This window comes from Cetorhinus maximus, chromosome 5 (assembly GCF_964194155.1).
Source record: "Cetorhinus maximus chromosome 5, sCetMax3.hap1.1, whole genome shotgun sequence".
Classification (NCBI taxonomy): domain Eukaryota; kingdom Metazoa; phylum Chordata; class Chondrichthyes; order Lamniformes; family Cetorhinidae; genus Cetorhinus; species Cetorhinus maximus.
Window position 1 is genome coordinate 106324563 of NC_135883.1, and position 25626 is coordinate 106350188.

At 41.9% G+C, this 25626-nt stretch overlaps 1 protein-coding gene across 1 annotated transcript in view; it reads left to right on the plus strand.

Moving 5' to 3' along the window:
- Nucleotides 1-707: 707 nt before the first annotated feature.
- The window catches only part of klhl32 (kelch-like family member 32), a 251413-nt gene continuing 226494 nt past the window's right edge, over nucleotides 708-25626 (plus strand). The window contains exons 1-2 of the mRNA XM_078541315.1: nucleotides 708-771; nucleotides 1341-1521. Of these exons, the coding sequence (XP_078397441.1) occupies nucleotides 749-771; nucleotides 1341-1521 (204 nt within the window). The 5' untranslated portion in view covers nucleotides 708-748. The remainder of the gene's footprint in view (nucleotides 772-1340; nucleotides 1522-25626) is intronic.

Genomic DNA, 25626 nt, shown 5'->3' on the forward strand with positions numbered 1-25626 from the left:
TTACTATATCATCTAGTCAACCTTTGAACTATTTCAGACATTCAAATTTATTAAAAGAAAGAAAACTAGCTAGTCATTTCAACAGACTAGGTATTTACAAAGAGCTGCCATTCTACAGAAAAAAACATTGCTCTCATTGACCTTGAGATTTACCTACCTACAGCCATTAACATTAGGGTTGCACACAGATGTATCTTACCTATTGTTTGATAATACATTGTGCATTACATAGTATAATGCTCCTCTCCTTATAAAACAGCATATCCTCCAGTTTAACATGAGCACTGCCATGGGAGATCTTCTAGAATTAGAAATGGGTGAATTGAAGACTGTTTGCTAACAAAGAATAATGTTTTGAAAGTTTTCTAGCGTGTTTTGTAAATCAGCTGATATATACATTTTGAAAAAAATCTTGTGCAATACTGAATGCAACTATTCAACAACAAATGTAACTGCTTTATAAGCAAAGTGGTTTCTTAATTTGAAAGATAATACTGTGCAAATTGCAAAATGGAAAACCCAATGGCAGAAGCTGCATAACCATTAATCTAAAACATCCTTTCATTTGCTGTTTGTGCTAATCTGATTCAGTGTTGGATGAGCCTTAGGAATCCATGCTTGTACAGTCAACTGGAGCCAAACCTATTCATGCTCACACATTGCTATCCCATTGTTACACTTTCAGCTGGGCTCTCTCTCTCACCTCCACCGCCTTTTGCACTGATATCTGCTGGGTCTGGATTGGAATATGCCATCTGAAATGTGCCTCAGGTACTGTGTATCTGACCCATGAGTGTATGTGATGTCACCTTAAGCAAGCTGGTAGTTAATTCAGTTGAGGCATTCAAAGCTTTCATTGGATTGTGAGTTTGCAGCAGTGAAATATTGTCTGCAACTTGTATTGCATAGCTAGTAAGATGTAGGAGGTTTAATGAGTTTATTTGTTTCCAGTTTTATTTTTAAGCTAATTATCTGTGGTTTATGTTGAACTCTTTAAAAATAGTTCTAATGCATGCTGTGTACAAAATAGCCATCTATTTTTCTCTGCATCACCTCAGGTTCAATTTAGGGAATTTAGTTATATGTCAAGCAGTCATGAGAATTTAAAGGCTTTGTTTCTCTCCAGCATGTGGCCCACACTAACTGGGTGGTGGTTTCATTATTTTCTAATTATTCCTTAGAGAGAAAGCTTTTGTTTTATTTGCAAAGTGTTGCTGTTTTCATTTATTGAGAACAGTTCAGCGCAGGGAATACGATTTAGTAAGTGGAATACATTGCTAAATTTAGTTTTAGGGGAAAGGCCTTAATTTTGATCACAACCTACTTTTGTTTATTTACAGCATTCAAGAAATGCTGACAGGTCACAGGCTCTGCCAATCAAAGTCTCATAAGGATGCCGTCCTAGCAGCTCTGAACCAGCAGAGGAATGATGGGATACTCTGCGATGTCATTCTGGTTGCTGAGGAACAAAAATTCCATGCCCACAAAGCAGTGCTGGCAGCGTGCAGTGATTATTTCCAAGTAAGTTAGTCATCGCCTTCATGTTGTCTCTGATTTTCAGAAATGACGTATGTTTTTCAATGCTTGTAAAAAGTGTGTTACATTTAAAGGTTGTTGGCTACAATAGTTACAACAGTGGCTCCACTTCAGAAGTATATCATTGGCTGTAAAGCACTTTGAGAGGTCTGGCAGTCACGAAAAGCGCTATATGATTGCAAGTCTTCCTTTTATTTTCTTTTCTTGACTGATGTATATCCATGGAAACGTAGACCTGCTTTGTGCAGAATAATTGTACCTTATTCAGGAATGAACCTATTTATTAATGTTTGAACAATTTTTGTATTGCATTCAAACCCATTGTAGAAAATGGTTAAAAATCAATGTAATATCTGTAGTTTACAAACAAATAACAGATAATTACAAACAGATAATTAGCAATTGGATGGTGGTGAAGAAAGTCCTCTTAAGGTTCAGAAGAAATGGAAACTCAATTATAAGCTTGAGTTTACTAAGCCTGTTTTTTTTTTAAAGAAAAGTAATTTGTTTGTCTCATATCCTATCAGATTTTAGAGAATGTGTCTTGAAAGAAAGAAAATTCCTAAACTTTTCACTGAAAGCTACAATCATGGAAACGAGGAGGCAGCACAAAGTTTGCATACTGCCTGCCTCAATGGCCTGAGCACTGGTTAATCACAATCCTCGCATCCAAGACAGGAACTATTGAAGACAAAAACAAAAATACCTGGAAAAACTCAGCAGGTCTGGCAGCATCTGTGGAGAGGAACACAGTTAACGTTTCGAGTCCGAATGACTCGTCAACAGAACTAAGTAAAAATAGAAAAGAGGTGAAATATAAGCTGGTTTAAGGAGGGGGGTGGTGGGGTGGGACAGGTAGAGCTGGATAGAGGGCCAGTGATAGGTGGAGATAACCAAAAGATGTCATAGACAAAAGGACAAAGAGGTGTTGAAGGTGGTGATATTATCTAAGGAATGTGCTAATTAAGGGTAGAAAGCAGGACAAGCAAGGTACAGATAGCCCTAGTGGGGGTGTGGTGGGGTGGGGTGAAGGGAAGGGATCGAAATAGGCTAAAAGGTAGAGATAAAACAATGGATGGAAATACATTTAAAAATAATGGAAATAGGTGGGAAAATTAAAATATATATAAATTATTGGAAAAAAAGGGGGGGATCAGAAAAGGGGTGGGGATGGAGGAGAGAGTTCATGATCTAAAATTGTTGAACTCAATATTCAGTCCAGAAGGCTGTAAAGTGCCTAGTCGGAAGATGAGGTGCTGTTCCTCCAGTTTGCGTTGAGCTTCACTGGAACATTGCAGCAGGCCAAGGACAGACATGTGGGCATGAGAGCAGGGTGGAGTGTTGAAATGGCAAGCGACAGGGAGGTCTAGGTCATGCTTGCGGACAGACCGAAGGTGTTCCGCAAAGCGGTCACCCAGTCTGCGTTTGGTCTCTCCAACGTAGAGGAAACCGCATTGGGAGCAACGAATGCAGTAGACTAAATTGAGGGAAGTGCAAGTGAAATGCTGCTTCACTTGAAAGGAGTGTTTGGGCCCTTGGACGGTTCAATTTCTCCTTAAACTCCTCTCACTTCCTCCAAATAAAAGGTGTGGCTATGGGTACCCGCATGGGCCCCAGTTATGCCTGTCTCTTTATGGGGTATGTGGAACATTCCTTGTTCCAGTCCTACTCCAGCCCCCTCCCACAACTCTTTCTCCAGTACATCGATGATTGCTTCAGTGCTGCTTCATGCTCTCGTCTGGACCTGGAAAAATTTATTAATTTTGCTTCCAATTTCCACCCCAAACACTCCTTTCAAGTGAAGCAGCATTTGTGACCTGCTGAGTTTTTCCAGGTATTTTTTTTTTTGTTTTGGATTTCCAGCATCCGCAGGTTTTTGCTTTTATCTTAGGAACTATTGAAGTTTTAGCTGCTGCTGTACAAAAGGTGACTGCAATGGCAGCCTATAGAACTAAGTTATTTCCTATAGGTTAGCTAATTTGAGAGAGCCAAGCAAGAAATTAAAAATTCAGGGGGTTTGATTGCACACTTGGTCAGTTCTGTCACCCAATATATAATGGGCTAAATATTCAATAAGGCGTGATAAGGGAGTGTAAGGATTGCAATGAGTGAATAACCTGTGGCCATTGAGTGTACTGCGGGCATCATGCAAATTTTATGCTGTCTGCCAATTTTCATGATCGTGGCATGCAGCCCAGTGCGAAATGCACTGCTAAGTGGCTGCATGTTCATGTAAGGCTAGCACTGTTTTAGCTAGCCCGCACCTCTTATAGGTAGAGGTGCATTCTACCTGCAGCTCATTGAGCTGGCTGAGAAACACATTAAGAGCAGGAAGTAAGCTGAGCAATGGAGCAGCAGGCCAGAGAAAGGGCTCCTAGATTCTAATATGCAGCACTGAAGGCTTTAGTGCAGGAGCTATGTCCTCTATCCGCAGGAGACCCTCCAGACAGGCACTACAAAGGCAGTAGAGGCAGATAGCCACACGGACCAATGCTAAGAGTCAGGTCAGAAGGACCTGGATGAAGTTCAGGGACCTCACACGAGTGGTCAAGGTCAGTGAATGCATCTCCAACCGCCATATCCAAATATCTGCACCACCAACCTCACACTGCTCAAAGCAGCACATCCCTGTCTCTCATCTACCAAAGATCTCGAGCAACCGGTTCTCATGCCTACCATATGTTCCACTTCACCCTCACACAGTTACCACTGCTGCAAGCCTTAGACTTGTAGCTTCCACAAATGCCAGCTATTCAGCAATGACAGGCACATCACCCAAAAACACTGCACCACACACAACGACACTCTTCCCCCTCTCTTGCAGGACAAAGTGGCACATAAAAGGAGAAAACAGCAATGAACAATGGGGGAAAGAATCATAGAATCACAGAATTGTTACAGCACAGGAAAAGACCATTCAGCCCATCTTGCTGTAACATACATACGAAGATACAAATTAGGAGCAGGAGTAGGCCACTTAGCCCCTCGGGCCTGCTCCACCATTCAATAAGATCATGGCTGATCTAGTTGTAACCTCAACCCCACATTCCTGCCTACCCCTGATAACCTTTCACCCCCTTGTTAATCAAGAATCTATCTAGCTCTGCCTTAAAAACATTCAAAGACTGTGCTTCCACTGCCTTTAGAGGAAGAGAGCTCCAAAGACTCACAACCCTCAGAGAAAAAAATTCTCCTCAGCTCTGTCTTAAATGAGTGACCCCTTATTTTTAAACAATGACCTCCCCTAGTTCTAGATTCTCCCACAAGATCCTCTCCACATCCACCCTGTCAAGACCCCTCAGGATCTTAAAGAATTCAATCAAGTCGCCTCTTGCTGTTCTAAATTCCAGTGGATACAAGACTAACCTGTCCAGCCTTTCCTCATAAGACAACATTCCCATTCCTGGCATTAGTCTAGTAAACCTTCTCTGAACTGCTTCTAATGCATTTATATCTTTCCTCAAATAAGGAGACCAGTACTGCACATAATACTCCAGTTGTGGTCTCACCAGTGCCCTGTATAACTGAAGCATAACCTCCCTATTTTTGTAATCAATTCAGCTCACAATAAATTATAAGTTCTATCAGCTTTCTTAATTACTTGCTGTACCTGCATACTAACCTTTTGTGATTCATGCACTAGGATATCCAGATCCCTCTGAATCTGAGCTCTGCAATCTCTGCCCATTTAAATAAAATGCTTCTTGTTTAATCTTCCTGCCAAAATGGACAGTTTCACATTTTCCCACATTATATGCCATTTGCCAGATCTTTGCCCATACATCTATGTCATTTTGTAGCCTCCTTATGTCCTCTTCACAATTTACTTTCCTACCTATCTTTGTGTCTTGTGACTCTTTCAAAGCACGCCAATAAATTGGTTAAACATGATTTCCCTTTCACAAAACTATGTTGACTCTGTCTGATTGCCTTGAATTTTTCCAAGTGCCCTGCTATAACATCTTTAATAATACCGTCTAACATTTTCCTTATGACAGATGTTAGGTTAACTGGCCTGTAGTTTCCTGCTTTCTGCCTCCCTCCCTTTTTGAATAAAGGAGTTACATTTATTATTTTCCAAACTAATGGAACCTTCCCCGATTCTAGGGAATGTTGGAAAATTAAAACCAATGCATCAACAACCTGACTAGCCACTTCTTTCTAGACCTTAAGGTGAAGTCCATCCGGCCCTGGGGATTTGTCAGCCCGCAGCCCCAACAATTTGCCCTAACTGTTTCCCTGGTGATTGTACCTTTCCCGAGTTCCTCACTCCCTTTCATTTCCTGATTTACAGCTATTTACGGGATGTTACTTGTATCCTCTACAGTGAAGACCGAAGCAAAATACCTGTTTAATTCATCCGCCATCTCCCTACTTTCCATTATCAATTCCCCAGACACGCACTCTGTAGGACCAATGCTCACTTTGTTAACTCTTTTCTTATTTAAATATCTATAGAAACTCTTACTATCTGTCTTTATATTACTAGCTAGCTTCCTCTCATATTCTAATTTTCCCCTCCCTATTAAGCTTTTTGTCATTCTTTGCTGTTCTTTATATTCTTTCCAATCTTCTGACCTGCCACCTATCTTTGTGTAATTAAAGGCTTTTTCTTTAAGTTTGATACTCTCTTTAACTTTTTTAGTTAGCCATGGATGGTGGGTCCTCCCCTTGGATTTTTCTTTCACATTGGAATGCATCTATTCTGTGTATTCTGAAATATCCCTTTAAATGTCTGCACTGAACCTCTGTTGACCTATCCCTTAACCTCATTTGTCAGTCACTTTAGCTAGCTCGACTTTCATGCCCTCATAATTGCACTTATTTAAGTTTAAAGTACTAGTCTTGGACCTCCCCTCAAAATGAATGTAAAATTCAATCACATTATGATCGCTGCTACCTAGGGATGCTTTTACTATGAGGGAATCAGTTAATCCTATCTCATTGCTCAATACCAGGTCTAAGTATAGCCTGCTCTCTGGTTGGCTCCAGAATGTGCTGCTCTAAGAAATGATTCCGAAAACATTCTATGAACCCCTCATCTACTCTACTTTTGCCCATCTGATTTTCCCAGTCTATATGTAGATTAAAATCCCCCATAATTACTCCTGTACCTTTTTGACAAGCTCCCATTACCTCTTCTTTTATACTCTCTCCTGCCGTGCAGTTACAATTAGGAGGCCTGTGCATCACTCCCACAATTGACTTCTTGTTTTTATCATTTCTCATCTCAACCCAAACCACTTCTACAGTCTGGTTTCCCGAACTGAGGTCATCCCTCTCTACTGTGCAAATACCATCATTAATTAACAGAGCCACCCCTCCACCTTTTTCCTAACTTCCTGTCCCTCCTAAATGTCACGTACCCTTCGACATTCAGGTCCCAATCTACGTCATCCTGTAGCCATATCTCTGTGATGGCTATCAGACCGTACTTATTTATTTCTATTTGCAGTATCGGTTTATCTGTTTTGTTTTGAATGCTATATGCGTTTAGATACAGAGCCTTTAATTTTGTCCTTTTATTATTTTGTCGCGTCTAGCCTTATCTGTTGATTTACTCTTAGCTTTGTACTCTTTGTCCCTTCCTGTCACGTTCTGTTTATCATTTCTCATATCAATACCTTTCTTCCTTGCCTTGTCTTTGCTCTTTGGTTTGCCACATCTTCCCAGATTTGATCCCCTGCCCCCACTGTTTAATTTAAAACCCTCTCTACTTCCCTAGTTATGCGGCTCGCGAGGACATCAGCCCCAGCACGGTTCAGGTGTAGACAATCCCAATGGTACAGATTCCATTCTCCCCATTACTGGTGCCACTGCCCCACAAACTGGAACCCATTTCTCCCACACCAGTCTTTGAGCCACACATTCATTTCTCTAATCTTATTTGTCCTTTGCCAATTTGCACATGGCTCAGGTAATAATCCAGAAATTATTACCTTTAAGGTTCTGTTTCTTATTTTGGTGCCTAGCTCCTCATACTGACTATGCAGAGTCTTCTTCCTCATCCTACCTATGTCGTTGGTACCCACATCGACCATGGTAAGCTCCCCCTCCCACTGCAAGTTCCTCTGAACCCTGTCACTGGGCAGGCAATGCAGCCATCTGGACTCTTGCTCTTTGCTACGGAGAACAGTGTCAATCCCCCTCATGATACTGTCCCCTGCTGCCACTATGTTCCTTTTTGCTCCCCCCACTTTGATGGCTTCCTGTACCACGGTGCCGTGGTCAGTTTGCTCATCTACCCTGCACCCTCTGCTCTCATTCAAACAAGCTGAGAGAGCCTCAAACGTATTGGACAATTGCAGAGGCCTGCACTCCTGCCCTCTGGGTCCCCTTACCTGCCTCACTTGCAGTCACAACCTCCTGACCCAAGCACTGACCAAATTAGAGGACCCCATCCTAAGTGGTGTGACTGCTTCCTGGTATAAAGCATCCAGGTAACTTTCCTCCTCCCTGATGTGTCACAGAGTCTGCAGCTCAGCCTCCAGCTCAAGGCCTTTGACTCTGAACCAAAGTTCCTCAAGCCACAAACACTTACTGCAGAAGTTTTTGCCCTGGATCACAATGTTATCCAGGAATTCCCACATGCTGCAGCCTTGACACATCACCTGTTCTGCCATCCTTAATGTGTTTAACTAATTACTTAACCATATTAATCACTTATCTATTTGCTTTTTAAATATATTTTATTAACTTTACCACCAATTTGTGTACTATTTTAAACCTTGGGGATAGAATAGAACTTACCAAGTACTCGCCAAACAGCTAGCTCCTTTCCCTGTAGTCAAGCATGAACGAATTCCTATGGGGCGAGAAAGATAGAAAAAGGAAACAAACGCCTCCTTCTCCCAACTCCAAACTCTCACCTCTTGCCAAACTACAAGTCTTCACTCAACTGCACTCCATTTGCCAAGGCTACACTAAAGAACCCTGAATTCATAGCAAACTGAACTGGGGCTACAGTAACCAGATCCAACCAGTTAGCTAATTAACTACTCAGTTCCTCCAGCTGAGAGTGAGTTTACCTTGTCTAAACTGCAAGAAAGAAAGAACTTAGCCTGCTTACGCAGTACTTTCCAATTGCTGCTCATTCCAGACTAGATTAGATTTTAAGAACAAAATTAACACTTAAAACTCCCCCCTCACCAAATTCCAAGTCTTCACTCAGGTCAGCTGCACTCCGTTGGTTCTTGCTCTACTACGGGAGCAATTCATGTACTGCCACTCCCCTGCCCTCTCCTCTCACCCCTGCACATTCCTCCTTTTCAGATATTTAGAACATTTAGAAAATGTGGAAAAAGATTACAGCACAGAAGGAGAAGAAATGGCTTCATGCTCTTGCACCCTTTGGAGAGGATGGGTGTTTGGCAAGCAGTGTCTCTGTAGCAATGCAGGGTGATGGTATAGTCCTGCCTTACGTACCATCTGAAAGCCCACTTCACCCTCGTCCCACAATCTTGTATGATATGCAAGTTGCAGATTGTAACCATGTACCTCTTTCTCTCTACCACTTCCCTCAACCCAACCATCTCCCCCTTGTGCATTTATACTTTCAGATATGTAAGAACTGCAGCCTGGTCAGCTAGTAGTGCCAGAGGATGAAGGCCCTGAGGAAGAACAGACCTTTGGGGAAAAAATGCCGCCACTTGATCTGACACTTTTTAGCCGCCAGCTTAGGCCGCATGAAATTCAGAGGATCACCCAGAGGTGGGAGCTGTACGTGGTGAGTCATTGTGCACAAGTGGGATGTAGCTGGGCTGTAGGCAAGGATGGGGTGGATGCCATATCCTTGAACAGTGAGGTCGCAGATGAGTTCTGCTGCAGGTGATGAAAGGAAAAGGCTGATGGACATGCACACACAAATATTTGATGCGTTGACAGGCCTACCAGAGAACTTCTTGTCATTGTCACACTGTTAAGGAGCAGAGAGGAATCCAGCTTCAACTTGGCACAGCTTGGAATACATCCTTTCCAGCATGAAAGTCGTGGTGCACTTAGGAAGAACACAGCAGACGCAGACAGCAACGCCTGATGACTTTCTGATTCCATTACAGCGCAGGCAGAAGCCAGGCTACGTCATGCAAGCTCAGTTCAGACTGATGCCATCATGGCTGTGGATATGAGTGCTCAAAGAGGCTGCAGGGCTTTGCAGTGGTCCAGCAATCTGTGCTCCAGCAGATTACTAGTATTGCTCAGGTGCCGGTCCAGGAGAGTGACATGGTGCACAAAAGAATGACGGCATTCAGGCCCCATCACTGTCACTCCAGTAGTATCCCTGCTGTTGCCTGTCAGCCAGCCAGTCCAGACCACTGCCACCCATGCTAAGATGGTGCAGCCTGAAGCTGGACCCCGTTCCTTGAGAGCATTCTGCAAGACAATCTGCAGTATCCTCCATTGAAACCCAGAAGCTTTCCATTTGTAATGCTGCAGCGTCATAGCACTCATCAAGAAAAAGCACCCACAAGACTGGCACTAAGAAAATGCACTGGAATGAATAGTTCATTTATGTTGGTATAATTGGATATGTTGTTTGATAAAGATGTTACGGAAAGGTTTTCGTTAGTGGCTCTTATTGCAAGATTTTGGTGAAGAGGATGCAGAGATGGGGCGTCACAGATGGGTGGGGAATCGTGGAACTTGTTGGTGTAGGGATAATGTCCTGGGGGAACTGGAATCTGAGTAGGTGCCTGCAGATATCTGGTTTGGAGAGAAGTGTGCTGGATGCTTCCTTTCTGCTTGCACACCTTCCTCCTCCTCTTCATTCTTCTCCTCCCTTCAAGGTGCCTTCCATATGTCAGGTTGGCAATGCCTGAGCCTTCATAATAATGAGCTTGTGGAGGATGCAGAAGTCGAACACAAAATTGGAGACATACTCCAGCAAGTATTGTAGAGTTCCCTGCTGAGCGATCCAGACAGTGAAACAGTTGCTTAAGGACACCGATGCCTTACTCCATGATGTGTCTGGTGGCAGCAAGGCTATCATTGTCCTTGTGTGGTCTAGTGGTGAGGGTTGGGGGAGGGGCTGCCGTAAGCCATATGTGCAGCAGGTATCCCTTGTCTCCAAGTAGTGAGCCCCTGATGGTTCTTGGTGTCCTGAAGACGATGGGAATGTCAGACTGCCTTGGGATGAAAGCTTCATGGCAGCTGCCAGGATAATGGGCATTCACTGACACACTACTCTGTGCATAGTCACACACCAACTGCACATTAATGGTGTGGAAGCCATTGTACCTGCACCTCTTCCTGTGGATAGGTGGCCTGCAGGGCCATGTGCAGATGCTGTCTCCCTGCACCATTGGGAATCCTAATATCCTGGCCAAGCCATGTGCCCTCTCATCCTGCTTCACTCTGGTTAGAGAGAACACAAATGATAGGAATAGGGATAGACCATAAAGCTGTCAAGCCTGCTCTTCGATTCAGTACAATCATGGCTGAGCTTGGACTTCAACTCCACTTTCCCACCTGCTCTTCATATCCCTTGATTCTCTGAGAGACCAAAAATTTGCCTATCCAGCCTTAAGTATATACAATGATGGAACATCCAAGACCCTCTGGACTAGAGAATTCCAAAGATTCATAATCCTTTGAGTGAAGAAATTTCTCCTCATTTCAGTCCTAAATGATTGTCCCCTTATCCTGAGAAAACAAAGAACTCGCCTCTCCTCATACATATGGCTTCCGTCACCTTTTGGATGCAGTGTTAAAAAGTGTACTGAAATATGTTCACAACACTCCCTGCTCCTGTCTGAAATGATCCAGTCATGTAGAAGTTCAGAACAACAATGTTCTTGACTGCCACTCTAGCACCTTCCTTGCACCAGTGTTGAAAGAGGTAGCTCTATTCTGTGACTACCTCCTTGGTGAATTGCAGGTGTCTGAGATATTGATCCTGGCTGAAGCGGAGGAAGGGAGAAGTGCTCCCTGAAGACCCTTGATCGGTAGGGCCTTCTGTGGAGAGTCCTCCTCTTCCTGTCTCTGCACACAGCCTCCCCTCTTTGCAGTCTCTGCTTCAATTGCCTGTTGTGTTGCAAACCCAGAGGCACTGCAGTTACAGCCCCACATTGCAACTTTTCAGAGGACAGGTTACAAAACTCCTGTTGGAATAAACGGGTCATTTTCAGGTTGGCAAACTGTAACTAGTGTGGTGCCACAGGGATCAGTGCTGGGCCTCAACTGTTTGCAATTTATATTAATAATGTGGATGAGGAGACTGACTTTATTGCAGCCAAATTTGCTGACAATACAAGATAGGAAGGCAATCAAGTTGTGAGGCGGATACAGGGTCTGCAAAGGGATATAGATAGGTTAATTGAGTGGGCAAAAGATTGGCAGATGAAGTGTAGTGTGGGAAAATGTGAGAATGTCCACGCAGGTGGGAAGAATAGAAAAGTAGAATAGAAAAGTAGAAGAGAGACTGCAAAATGCTGCAGTACAAAGGGATCTGGGTGTCCTCGTACATGAGTCTGAAAAATTTAGCACGTAGGTACAGCAAGTAAATAAAAAGGCAAACAAAGAATGTTAGCATTACTTGCAAAGGGGATGGAGTATAAAAATAGGGAAGTCTTGCTACAACTGTACATTATGCAGGTCATTGATTAGATCACATCTACAGTACTGCGTGAAGTTTTGGTCTCCTTACTTAAAAGGTTATACTTGCATTGGAAGCAGTTCAGAGAAGTTTTCTAGGTGGTTCCTGGGAGGATGGAGTTATCTTATTAGGAAAGGTTGAGCAGGTTGGGCCAAACTCATTGGAGTTTAGAAGAGTGAAAGATGATCTTATTGAAACATATAAAATCCTGAGGGGGCCCGACAGGATAGATGCTGAGAGAATGTTTCCCCCCGTGGGGGAAATCTAGAACTAGGAGGCACAATTTCAAAATAAGGGGTCTCCCATTTAAGATGGAGATGAGGAGGAATTTTTTTCTCTGGTTGTTATTCTTTGGTACTCTCTTTCTCAGAAAGCAGTGGAGGCTGAATCATTGAATATATATAATTTTAATCTACATGGGGGCTATGAGTTATGCAGGGCTGGTAGGAAAGTGGAGTTAGGGCACAATCAAATTAGCCATAATCTTATTGAATGGCAGAGCAGGCTCGAGGAGCCAAATTTTCTGTACCTCCTACTCCTGCTCCCTCTGTCAGTATGTACTCAGTTCCATGTCAGGATGCAGCAAAATTCTCTACCAAATCCACTTTTATCACCTCCAAGTCACTCCACTGTACCTCCACAAACTTTGCAAGAGCAGAAGTAAGTCAAAAGCAACTTACCTGCAAGTTGGATGGCTTGCCCTTTAAATAAAACCTTTGTGCAGCTGAACACATTTTCACTTTTGAACGAATAGGCCACAGCGTTCACTGAACCTGTGTGGTCTAAAACTTTGCAGAACTTTTATCAAACCAGCCTGAGAGGATGACAAATTCATGATCTGCCCAGTGCAGAAGCTTCTGGCATATGGAAGACATGCACATGATAGTGCCCTTCCCAGCATGAGATGCCAAGCCAGAGGTGGCCAGTGCACTGCACACACCATTTTCTCACTTCACCTTTCCAAAGTGCTGGCACCAGTGATGCTACAGAGCCCAGTTTTGTGCCCCTTGTTATTTTTGCCAGATCACTTTACTGTGCGCAGAGATTTTTAAGACTTAAAAACAGCTGTCCATGTTTATTCCAATTAAAAAAGAATCTTTTCAGCTGAACAAATTTTTTTAGCTTCCTGTTTTGTCTTGAGTTCAGAATCTAGATGCGTAACAGAAAGATCCATTACATTAAGGGTTAACCTGGGACTGAGTACTGTACCACCCACCGGTAGTGTAAGAAGGCACCTGTCCTAGAGCTTAGGTTGGCAGTGTAGAGCTAGGTAGCAGCATGAAAGGACATGCCATAGAATCCTATCCTTACCTGTACCTTCTACTGTAAATGTGTTCATAGTTCAGTAATGTTAATAAAGACTTCTTAGTAACTTCTACGAGACTGCTTAATGCTGTCTAAGCAGTACGCACCATGGGTAGCGACAACCCAACAACACGATAGCAGCTGGAGATCAAAATCCACATCCTCTAAAAAGACTGAAAAAATCCAGAAAAGGACACCAGCAATAAATTCCCGTTCCGAAAAAAACTCACTCAAGAAGCTGAGAAAACTCACCTGAAAAGCACTGGTGATAAAAGACCCTGGCAGCAGATGGAAAGGTAGGAGTTAAGCTCAAGTAAGAGTCTCCAGTGGATCCCTCTGGAAGCAGCTTCAACAAAGCAGAGCTAGCAGCCTGCAGGGTGGGATACAACCTTTTTAAAGTTCCAAGGAAGCCAGTCTTCTGAACTATTTTTTGCCTCAGTAATGTTAATAAAGATTTCCTGGTAACTTCTACGTGACCGCTTAATGGTGTCTAAGCAGTACACACCATGGGTGGTGACAATCCAACAAACAAGATGGCTTTCTTTAGGGTTTGCCTGTCACCCTAAGAATGCTACTATAGACTGGTATTTGAAAAAAAAAATTCTTGTTCTTATACAGATGTTTAGATATCTCAGTACTCGACATGAGTTGTACTTATGCTTATCATCAGCTCTTAGTCATTTGTCATTGCATCATGCTTATAGCAGTATCAGGTGCTCCTGCTGTTAAACCTTTACATAGCAAAGTGATGGAAGGTGTTGTTGACAGTGCTATTGAACGGCACTTACTCAACAATAACCTGTTCACTGACATTTGGTTTGGGTTCTGCCAGGGCCATTCAGCTCTTGACCTCATTATAGCCTTGGTCCAAAAATGGACATATGAGTTGAACTCCAGGTGTGAGGTGAGAGTGACTGCCCTGATATCAAGGCAGCATTTGACAGAGTGTGGCATCAAGGAGCCCACAGCAAAACTGGAGTTAATGGGAATCAGGGGAAAACTCTCCACTGGATGGAGTCATACCTAGCACAAAGGAAAATGGTTGTGGTTATTGGAGGTCAATCATCTCAGTTCCAGGACATCACTACCGGAGTTCTTCAGGGTAGTGTCCTAAGCCCAACCATCATCAATGATCTTCGTTCCACCATAAGGTCAAAAGTGGGGACGTTTGCTGATGATTGCACAATGTTCAGCACAATTCGCGACGACTCCGAAACTGATGCAGTCCGTGCCCATATACAGCAAGACCTGGACAACATTCACTCTTGATCTGTTAAGTGGCAAGTAAATTTTGTACACAGAAGTGCCAGGCAATGACCAACAAGAGAGGATCTAACCATCGCCCCATTCAATGGAATTACCATCGTTGAATCTCAACAATCAACACCCTGGGAGTTACATTGACCAGAACATGAACTGGATCAGCCATATAAATACTGTGGCTATAAGAACAGGTCAAGGGCTGGGAGTTCTGCTGAGAGTAACACGCAACCTGATTCCCCAAAGCCTATGTACCATCTACAAGGACCAGGAGTGTGATGGAATACTCGCCATTTGCCTGGATGAGTGCAGCTCCAACAACACCAAGAAGCTTGACACCATCCAGGACAAAGCAGCCCACTTGATTGGCATCTCATCCACCACCTTAAACATTCACTCCCTCCACCATTGACTCACAGTGGCAGCAGTGTGTACCATCTTCAACAGCATCTTCCAAACCCATGACCTCTACCGCCTGGAAGGACAAGGGCAGCAGATGCATGGGAACATCATCACCTGCGAGTTCCCCTTCAAGTCATATGCCATCCTGAATTGGAACTATATTGTCATGCCTTCACTGTTGCTGAGTCAAAATCCTGGAATTCCCTTCCTAATAGCACTGTAGGTATTCCGACAACACATGAATTGCAGCGCTTCAAGAAGGCAGCTCACCATGACATTCTCATGGGCATTTGGGGATGGGCAATAAATGCTGGCCCAGCCAGGGACACCCAAATCATGAGGCAGATTTTTAAAAATATTCTTTCACAAGTCTTTATCCCAACTATATACATACTCCGATATCTGCTCCCAAAGTTTCAGACTTCAGAGGGTTAATCTTGGTGGTGCCTTGACCAATCTCCCTGATCTGGTCCTGATTTCATTTCGAATTTGAGGATGAACTGCACTCTTATTGTCCAATAGGAGTGTCTTCCACCTGGGTGATTGTAGAGTTTCTACTTGTTTCTGGTTGTTCGTCTCCATCCGGATCTCAGTAGTACGTCCAAGGTTCCATTGGTTTCCTTCCCAATGATATCGAGGCTCTTCGGTTTCTTCTGATATTTCCCTGGTCCATTTCAATTCAATAAGATCTCGGTTGTGAAGCTCTTTTATTACAATTCCTTCTTTCTGTTGATTCTGTATCCACGCACTCTTGTCAGGCTGTAGGATTTTCAAGTCTCATTCTCTGTGCGTGAAGTTCAAATTATGAGCTTGACTGTCTCTTTGTTGCTTCCTAACTTTCTCACGATCATCTGAGATAATGTTAGGTTGTAGTGTTTGTTGCAGAGCTGGAAGCTGTGTTTGCAGCCGTCTTCTCATCAATAGTTCTGATGGCGAAAACACTTTATTTTTGCTGGTGAGGTTCAGTAGCTAAGAAGGGTTAAATTAATATCTTCATTCTTTTTCATCAATTCCTTAATTGTTTGAATTCTTTCTGCTTCTTTCTGCTTCTCCGTTCGACTGAGGATATCTAGGTGAGCTAGTCACATAGATGGAACAATATTCCTGCACAAAGTTGTGGAACAGCTCATTAACAAACTGAGGACTGTTTTCTGACACAATGTCCAGGATGCCATGTGTCATGAAGATTCTTCTTAGTGATGTATTGGCTGCCTCTGCAGTGGTGCTATGCAGTCTATGCTTTAAATATATAAAAAAGAAGAGAGAGGCCAAAGTGAACATAGGCCCCTAAGAGAATGAGGCTGGGGAAATAATAATGGGGAACCAGGAAATGACAGAGGAGTTGAATAAATACTTTGCATCTATCTTCACGGTAGAAAACACTAATAGCATTTCAAAAATACTAAATAATCAAGGGCCAAAAGGGGGGGTGGAGGAAATAAGTACAATAACTACCACTAGAGAACAAGTACTCGGAATCTAATGGGGCTAAAGGCCGATAAGTCCCCTGGACCTGATGGGTTAAATCCTAGGATATTAAAGGAAGTAGCTACAGAGATAGTGGATGCACTGGTAGTAATCTTCCAAGAATCCTTAGATTCTGGAAAAGTCCCAGAGGATTGGAAAACTGCCAATGTAACACCCTTATTTAAAAAGGGAGGGAGACAAAAAACAGGTAACTATAGGTCGGTTAGCTTAACATCTGTCATTGGGAAAATGTTGGAGTCTATTATAAAGAATGTAATAGCAGAGCATTTAGAAATGCATAATATAATCAAGCAGAGTCAGCATGGCTTCATGAAGGGGAAATCATGCCTAACAAATTTATTAGAACTCTTTGAGGAGATAACGAGCAGGATAGATAAAGGGGAACCAGTAAATGTAATATATTTGGATTTCCAAAAGGTGTTCAGTGAAGTACTGCATATAAGGCTACTTAATAAGATAAGAGCCCATGGTGTTGGGGGCAGTATATTTGCATGGATAGAGGATTGGCTAACTAATAGAAGACAGAGAGTTGGGATAAGGGGGGCATTTTCAGGATGGCAACCTGTGGAGTGCCACAGGTTCAGTGCTGGGGAATAGAAGAGCTGAATATTATTTAAATGGAGAAAGACTGCAGAAAGCTGCAGCACAGAGTGATTTGGGGGTGCTCGTGCACGAATCATAAAAAGCTAGTATACAAGTTCAGCAGGTAATAGTGAAGGCAAATGGAATGTTGGTCTTCCTTTCAAAGGGAATGGGGTGTAAAAATAGGGAAGTCTTGCTAAAACTATACAAGGCACTAGTTAGACCACACATAGAATACTGTGAACAGTTTTGGTCCCCTTATCTAAGGAAAGATATACTGGCATTGGAGGCAGTCTAGAGAAGGTTCACTAGGTTGATCCTGGGTATGGAGGGATTTTCTTATGAGAAGAGGTTGAGCAGGCTGGGTCTGTACTCTTTCGAGTTTAGAAGAATGAGAGGCGACCTTATTGAAATATATAAGATTCTTAGGGGGCTTGACAGGGTAAATACTGAAAGGTTGTTTTCCCTTGTGGGAGAGTCTAGGACCAGAGGGCATAATCTCAGAGTAAGGGGTTACCCATTTAAGACAGAGATGAGGAGGAATTTCTTCTTTCAGAGGGTAGTTAATCTGTGGAATTCTTTACCGATGAGTGCTGTTGAGGCTTGGTCATTAAGTATACTCAAGGCTGAGATCGGCAGATCTTTAATCAGTAAGGGAATCGAGGGTTATGGGGAAAGGCAGGAAAGTGGAGTTGAGGATTATCAGATCAGCCATGATCTCATTGAATGGCGGAGCAGACTCAATGGGCTGAATGGCCTACTTCTGCTCCTACGTTTTATGGTCTTTTGGTCTTCAAACCATTTGGAGTGGTAATCAATGATGATGTTGAAAACTTTGCCTTTAAACTCAAATAAATCCATTCCCAGGTGACACCAAAGCCTCGAAGGAAAAGTGGAGGGTGTCAGCAGTTTGCTCTGCTGTTTGCTATTCACTGCACAAGTAAGCTAATTGTGATTAACTCTTCAGTGGAGTGACTGTTGCTTGGCCACCAGACTGACTGCTGGGTTCTTGCTCGGCATTTCATTATTCCCAAGTGACCTTGATGGATTTTCTGGTGAATGTCAAGTCAAGGTGTTTTAGGGATGAGTAGTCTGTCATTATAAACTGAGAAATCATTGATGATCGTGAGATGTTTTCTCTGTTTGAAGTACTGGCAAAGCACTGGGTTGTTTGGAGAATAATTTGGCCATCCTTTCTGGCAGTACTCTTTCATTTTGGTGCACCCATCTTCCTGCTGTTGTGCTTGTTTAATTTCTTGTAATTTCTTCTCAGTGGCTAGTAAATTGTAATGAGCAAAGTATATGCTTCCACTTCCTCAATAAAATTTAAATCTTCCAGTTTGACTCCTTCCACTGGTATTCTTGACAATGCATCCGTTGTGGCCTGGCACTTTCCTTGAATGCACTAGTAGCTGTATCGTATCTCATGAGTTTTAGTCTAAAACACTGAATTCTAGGTGGCATTCTAGCAATTTCCTTTAGGTTAAGAAGAGTAACCAAAGGTTTGTGGTCAAAATCTATTTGGACTGTTGCCTTAAAGGGGATGTGTAATTGGGAGTCTTAAGTAGAAATTTTGGGAAATGTTATAACTGTGTAACTGTAATCTTGTGTGTGTGTTTAAGTTTTTTTTCTTCTTTTGTTAATAAATGTTTTAACTTAATCTTTAAAATCTCTAAAGGTTGTAGTAGACTCATTACTTCTGACTTCAGTGCACAAGCCTTCTCGTAATAAATACAAATTGCAAAATTGTTGTGATAGCGTGGTCAAGTTTCCCTTGTGGATTTGGTCAGCCTGGCAAATACCACCTACCATATCATAACAAAGTTCTTCCCTCGATGAACTGTGTATGAAAATGTCGCCCATATGGCATATTAACTCCTTCCATGCCTTCCAGGGTCTGAGACATCGTTCTTTGGAATATCTCAGGTGCAGAAGCAATTCCGAATGGCAACCTGTTAAAACATTAACAACCAAATGGAGTGATAAAAGCAGTAAGCAATCTAGATTCTTTGCAGAGATAACTGCCAAAAGCTGCTGTTAGCACAAAATTTTGTAATGAGGGTGCTTTTTGCTAATTTGGTGAGACTTTCACCCACTGATACTATCTCATGCACTCCTGATTTATTTAATTGAGTCAAATCCACACAGATTCTGATTGAACCATTGGACTTTGGTACTGTGACCATTCCAGAACATCACTTCTTCAGTCAAGTTACTGGAGAGATGGCCCATTATTGTAACGTGTGTTCAGTCTCATTCTTGACTTTGTCTAAGAATGGGTGAGGAATCTTCCTCGCTATAAAGAGACACATAGACTTAGCATCCACCTTTAAGATTATGTGATATTCTGTTTTCGGCTTTCCTAACTCTGAAAATAGGAATGGAAATTTATTTTTGAATACATTAGTAGATTGCTCATTAGCAATTTCATCAACCTTGTAAATAAGACTTTAAGGCAACAGTCCAAAATAGATTTTAAGTTAGCACAGTGCCCATTTGACAGTAGAATTCCAAATGGCTTTCCCCAAATTCATTACTGGACACATAAAACTTATGCACAAATGGCTGGAGGCTTTCTGAAGGTTGTTTCACACACTCCTGTTAGGTCTTACATGGCTTCTAACATAGCCTTTCATTCTTTATATATGTTTTTCTCCCTTCAATATGTAAATTCCATTGTTCCATATGTCCTTGGAACTGTTACTTTTCCAATAATATAAAAATTTTCATGTTGCCAATATTGTCAGTAACCTTTGGGAAAAATAAACTCACTCCTTAGCCTTACTTATCTGGCTAGTTGTAAACAGACTAACAGCCCTTTGAAATCCAAACAATCCATTTACTTACCTAAAAAAATGCAGATTCTCTTCATACCTTATGTGCTAAGACAGCATTCATGTTTACTCATTAGCATTTCAAGTGCATTTCTACACCTAGCTTATTTTGATAATTTCAAGCTTGCAGTCTACCTGACTCCAAATGTAATTAAATCACACAGACAGAACCATCTGCACTCATACCTATAAACCCACTTTACAACAAACCAGAAAAATATTGTGAAAATTATTATACTTTTGTAAAACCAACACATTGAATAATTTCACTAATTTTTCCCCTACTGTTACGACCGCAGCTATGTTATTGCTGAGCAAGCTAGACCCCAGAGTGAAGTCTGTCTTGCTGATCATAAACCTTTTTTTATTGTGAAACGAGGATGAGCTACTGACCTCAAAAGCATACTCCAAAACTTAAGCACACAAGATAAGAGTTATAAAGTTAAAACAGCCTTATGGAACAACCCTTAACAAACATGCTTGGCCAAAAGTACATAATTAAACTATCTTTCTGGTAACAACCCCTTATAGATTTTTAACTGTAAAAATCTAGTAAATATTGCCTAAGAATTCTAAAATACAGTTCAGAAACATGCTGTTCCCTGAAACAAAGACTTTCCTGACGTAGCACTGAGTTGCTTTCTTCAATTTAAATCTTTCACAGCTTTTCAGCATTTCACACAAGCTGTCTTCAGTGGGCATCTTCCCCCTCACCCACAGCAACTCTCTACAGTTAAACAACCCTTTCATTCAATATCTTTCCCCCCCCCCCCCCCACTTTCATCTCAGGTTCCATTGTCCTCAAACGCCTCTTTGAAACCCAACTTCTCCAAACATAAAAATCCTTCATGTTTTCTATTTTGCTTCTACTTTTGGGTCATAAAATATAATATACCTTGCACTATTTACTCATGGAACCCCTGTAAGATGCAAATATTCCCTGGCACCTCTGAACTCTCTTTTGAAATTCAAAAGCTGAAAACCAATTTCCCAACTTGCCTCAAAATGCAAATTTCAGTTCCAACCTATTTACTTGTAACACAAACCCACCATAACCTCTCATTACAAATGCACAAACCTAACTACTTTAACCTTTCATCTCTTAGACCTCACAGGCAACCTGTCTCTAGTAACCTTCCCCCTGTTTAATTAATCCTGGACACATACACCCCCACAGCTTTCTACACAGACAACATAACCACAGAAATATAAAAATATATATCTCTCATCGCACCCACAAACAACCATTCTGTTCAGCTTCCTAAGCTTGGTTTGTCACACTATTTGTATTGCCTTTGTGTGACTTAAATCTTCCCTCATTTGCGAAAGATCTGATAGGGCTTCATGTAAGACCCCAACCACTCTACGATCGCATATTAATTCATTTCTGAAGATCCTGTAGTTGTAATTCTCCATGGGTTTGTATAGGTCATTTATAAATGAGTCCATGGACTTGCCCAGTTTTGGGGTCCTCTTGTTAAATTTTGCTCACTGAATGATCAAATGTTTTCAAACACTGAAGTATAAATAGAATGTGTGGAGGTCTTCCTCATGAGCTCAAAGTCTCATTGACACTCTGTCTTGTAGTAACATTGTCTGCTATGGCCCCTACTATGTAGAGTAAAGTACTTGCCCTGATCCTCTGGTTCTGCTTATGCAAACCTGAAGCAGTTCCATATCTGGAGAATCTCTTCTTCAAATTGTCCCAAGTGTTGAGCCTGTTGGAAGCTTTCCATGCTTCGGAACGGTTCTAGGAGTGGCAATGTAGACTCCATTCTTACTCTAAGTTCTGGACCTGTTGCTGCTTCAGTAGTTTGGCTTGTAGATTGTGATGCAGATCACTGCTGTCTGGACTTTGCTTCTGTTGTGCCCTCGATGCTTTGTTTCCAGGTGCTTCCGCACTTTTCTTCTGTCCTTTTCCAAGGATTTGTAGGTCTTTCAGGTCAATACTGTGCATAGTTTTGGTCTCCTTTTTTGAAAAAAAGATATAATTGCGTTAGGAGCAGTTCAGAGAAGGTTCACGACTCATTTCTGGGATGAGGGGCTTATCTTATGAAGGAAGGTTGAATAGGTTGGGCCTATACTTATTGGAGTTTAGAAGAATGAGATGTGATCTTATTGAAACACACAATATCCTGAGGGGACTTGATAGGGTGGATACCAGGAGGACATTTCTACTTGTGGGAGAGACTAGAGCCAGAGGACACAGTTTAAGAATAAGAGGTCTACCGTTTAAGACTGAGATGAGAATTTTTTTCTCTCAAAGGGACATTAGTTTGTGAAATTCTCTTCCTCTGAAAGCAATGGAAGCTTGGTCATTGAATTTATTCAAGGCAGAGTTAGAATTTTAATAGACAAGGGAGTTGAGGGTTCTGAGGGGCAGATGGCAAAGTGGAGTTGAGACCACAATCAGGTCAGCCATGATCTTATTGAATGGCAGGGCAGGATCAAAGGGCTGAATAGCCTACTCCTGCTCCTAAGTCCTATGTTCCTATGCCTGCAGCCTTCTTGGAGCTTTTCTAGGTCTTTACGCTCTGTCTACTGCCACCATATTTTGGGTGGTGCATATGAACAATTGACAGAAACTACCTGCAGCTGGGGTCTAGACGGGGTTTCTTTAGGGTTTGCCCGTTACTTTAAGAATGCTGCTATTGGCTGTTATTCGTAAAAACTATTCTTATTTATTTACACACATATATATGCATCTTAGTACGCCACATGAGGCTGTACTTCTGCTTAGCACCAGATTTAATCATGTGACATTGGTTACATCAGTATTAGGTGCTCCTGATGTTAACCCTTTACTCTACAATTCCCACCTTTACTTGATCTCCTTGAGCACCCCAGTAACGGTTTTTCATCTATGAACCATGATAGCTGGTGGTTTTGGACTGTTTAACTGTGGGAAGCATTACAAGTGACTTCCCATTCCCTCCTAATCTAACATATGTACAGGGAGCAAATTTGGGATCTTTTGGGTCTGTATAGCTCAATACTTGCTGGATAAACATGTCAGCCACTGGGTTGGCACTTATATTTGAACTCCTCGTCGACAGGCAACAATTGAACATAGTGTAAGAAATAGGAGTAGGGGGAGTCCATATGGCCCCTCGAGCCATTCAATAAGATTATGACAGATCCTAGATTTCAACTCCATTTTCCTGCCCGATCCCCATATTCTTTGATTCCTTGGATGTTTATGAGTACAAGTGATCAAACGATAAATTTTTAACCCATTTAATACTGTTCGTGAAATTAAAACAGTTCTTGATTCCAATTTTAAATAACATCTTTAAAAAAAACCTCTCCTAACCAATTATGTATAATTGATTCCACAGTGTGTGTGTATAGCAATATAATTGTGTCTGTTGCTGCCTTACCAAGGTTCAGGATTTCAGTTTACATTCATGGGAATAAATATTTCAGCAATTGTAACAGCTTGTGGTTTACAATTCAGACACTATGAAATCCCTATGGATTTCTGCTGGATGCGTTTTAGTCAGGAGTCATTTGATATATTTGCTGTAGGGCAGGGACACTGAGCATGTCTGAGGAAGACAGTGACCTATTTCTACATGAAGACCATTTTTATTTATTGAAAAGACCTTCCTTTTAGCATGCAGTGTGTGGCCAATGTGCATACCAAAGATACTGAATCATATGTTGTAAGGAAGCATGTGGCTATCATCAATGAGTCTATTTACGTTTATATAATTTAGGAAGACTACTTAACATGTGAGAAGCTTGCCCTATTCCCAGAACAATGGTGGTTTGCAATTACTCAAGATTATGAAATCATTGTACAGGATAAAATTAGTCACTGATTGTCATAGTTGTCGTAACCTTGCTTCAGTATGCAGTTCTGTACTTGAATTTTTTTAATCACCCTCTGGATTTTTTCAGGTGAATCTGAATATGCATACACTCGCTATTACCCAAATTTATGATACATTCATTAGATTTGACCCTGTGTGCTCCATAATGAATCAGCATGCTCTTTCCTCTCAGTGACCTTGCAATACTCTAGGTTGAAGCTTGTGCCGCATCGGTATTCATAAGTTTCTAACAATTATTGTTACCCTGAATTTTAGATCTTCCCACACTATGCATCACAGAATTGTTGAAGTGTAGGAGGCCGCCATTTGGCCCATCGTGTCTGTACCAGCTCTCCGAATGAGCAACTCACCTAGTGCCATTCCCCTGCTTTCTCCCAGTAACCCTGCACATTCTTCCTTTTCAGATAAGTCTAATTCCCTTTTGAATGCTTCAAATGAACCTATCTCCACCACACTCTCAGGCAGTGCATTCCAGATCCTAACCACTCGCTGCATGAAATTTTTTTTCCTCATATCGCTTTTGCTTCTCTTACTAATTACTTGAAATCTGTGCCCTCTTGTTCTCGAATCTTTCATGAGTGGGAACAGTTTTTCCCTATCTACTCTGTCCAGTCCCCTCATGATTTTGAATGCTTCTATCAAATTCCCTCTCAGCCGGCTCTTCTCCAAGAAAAACTTCTCTAATCTATCTTCATAACGGAAGAGCCAATGTAGACATGATGGGCCGAATGGCCTCCTTCTGAGCTGTTAAGATTCTGTGAAGTCCTCATCCCTGGTACCATTTTTGTGAGTATTTTCTGTACTCTCTCTCTTGCCTTCACACCATTACTAAAGTGCAGCGCCCAGAACTGGGCACAGTAGCCTAGCTGAGGCCGCACTAATGACTTTACAAGTTCAACGTAACCTTCTTGCTCTTGTACTCTATGCTCCTATAAATAAAGCCCAGGATACTATACGCTTTATTAACCACTCTATCAACCTGTCCTGCCACTTTCAATGTCTTGTGCACATATACACCCAGGGTCCCCTCTGGTCCTGCACCCCCTTTAGAGTTATACCCTTTGTTTTATATTGCCTCTCTATGTTCTTGCAACCAAAATTAATCACTTCACATTTCTCTGCATTGAGCTTCATCTGTCACTTGTCCGGCCATTCCACCAGCTTACCTATATCCTTTTGAAGTTCTGCACTATCCTCCTCACAGTTCACACTGCTTCCAAGTTTTGTATCATTCGCAAACTTTGTTATTGTGCCCTGTACATGAAGGTCTAGGTCACTAATTTATAATCAGGAAAAGCAAGGGGCCCAACACTGACCCCTGGAGAACTCCACTAAAACCTTTCTCCAGCACAAAAGCATCTTTGAACCACTTGTCTTTGATCCTGTTGCTCAGCCAATTCTGTATCCATGTTACTATTGTCAACACCTTTTATTCCATGAGCTATAACTTTGCTCACAAGGCTGTTGTACAGCATTGTATCAAACACCTTTTGTGATGTACACCACATCAACAACATTATCCTGGTCAACTCTCTATATTACCTCTTCAAAAAACGCATGCAAGCTAATTAAACATGATTTTCCCTTAAGAAATCCAAACAGGTTTTCCTTAATTAACCCTCATTTGTCCATGTGGCTATTCATTTTGCCCCTAATTATTGTTTCTAGAGGTTTCCTCACCACCAAAGTTAAACTGACTGGCCTGTAGTTTCTGGGTTTATCTTTACATCCTTTATTGAACAAGTGTGTAATGTTTCCAATTCTCCACTCCTCCTGGACCACCCCTGAGTCC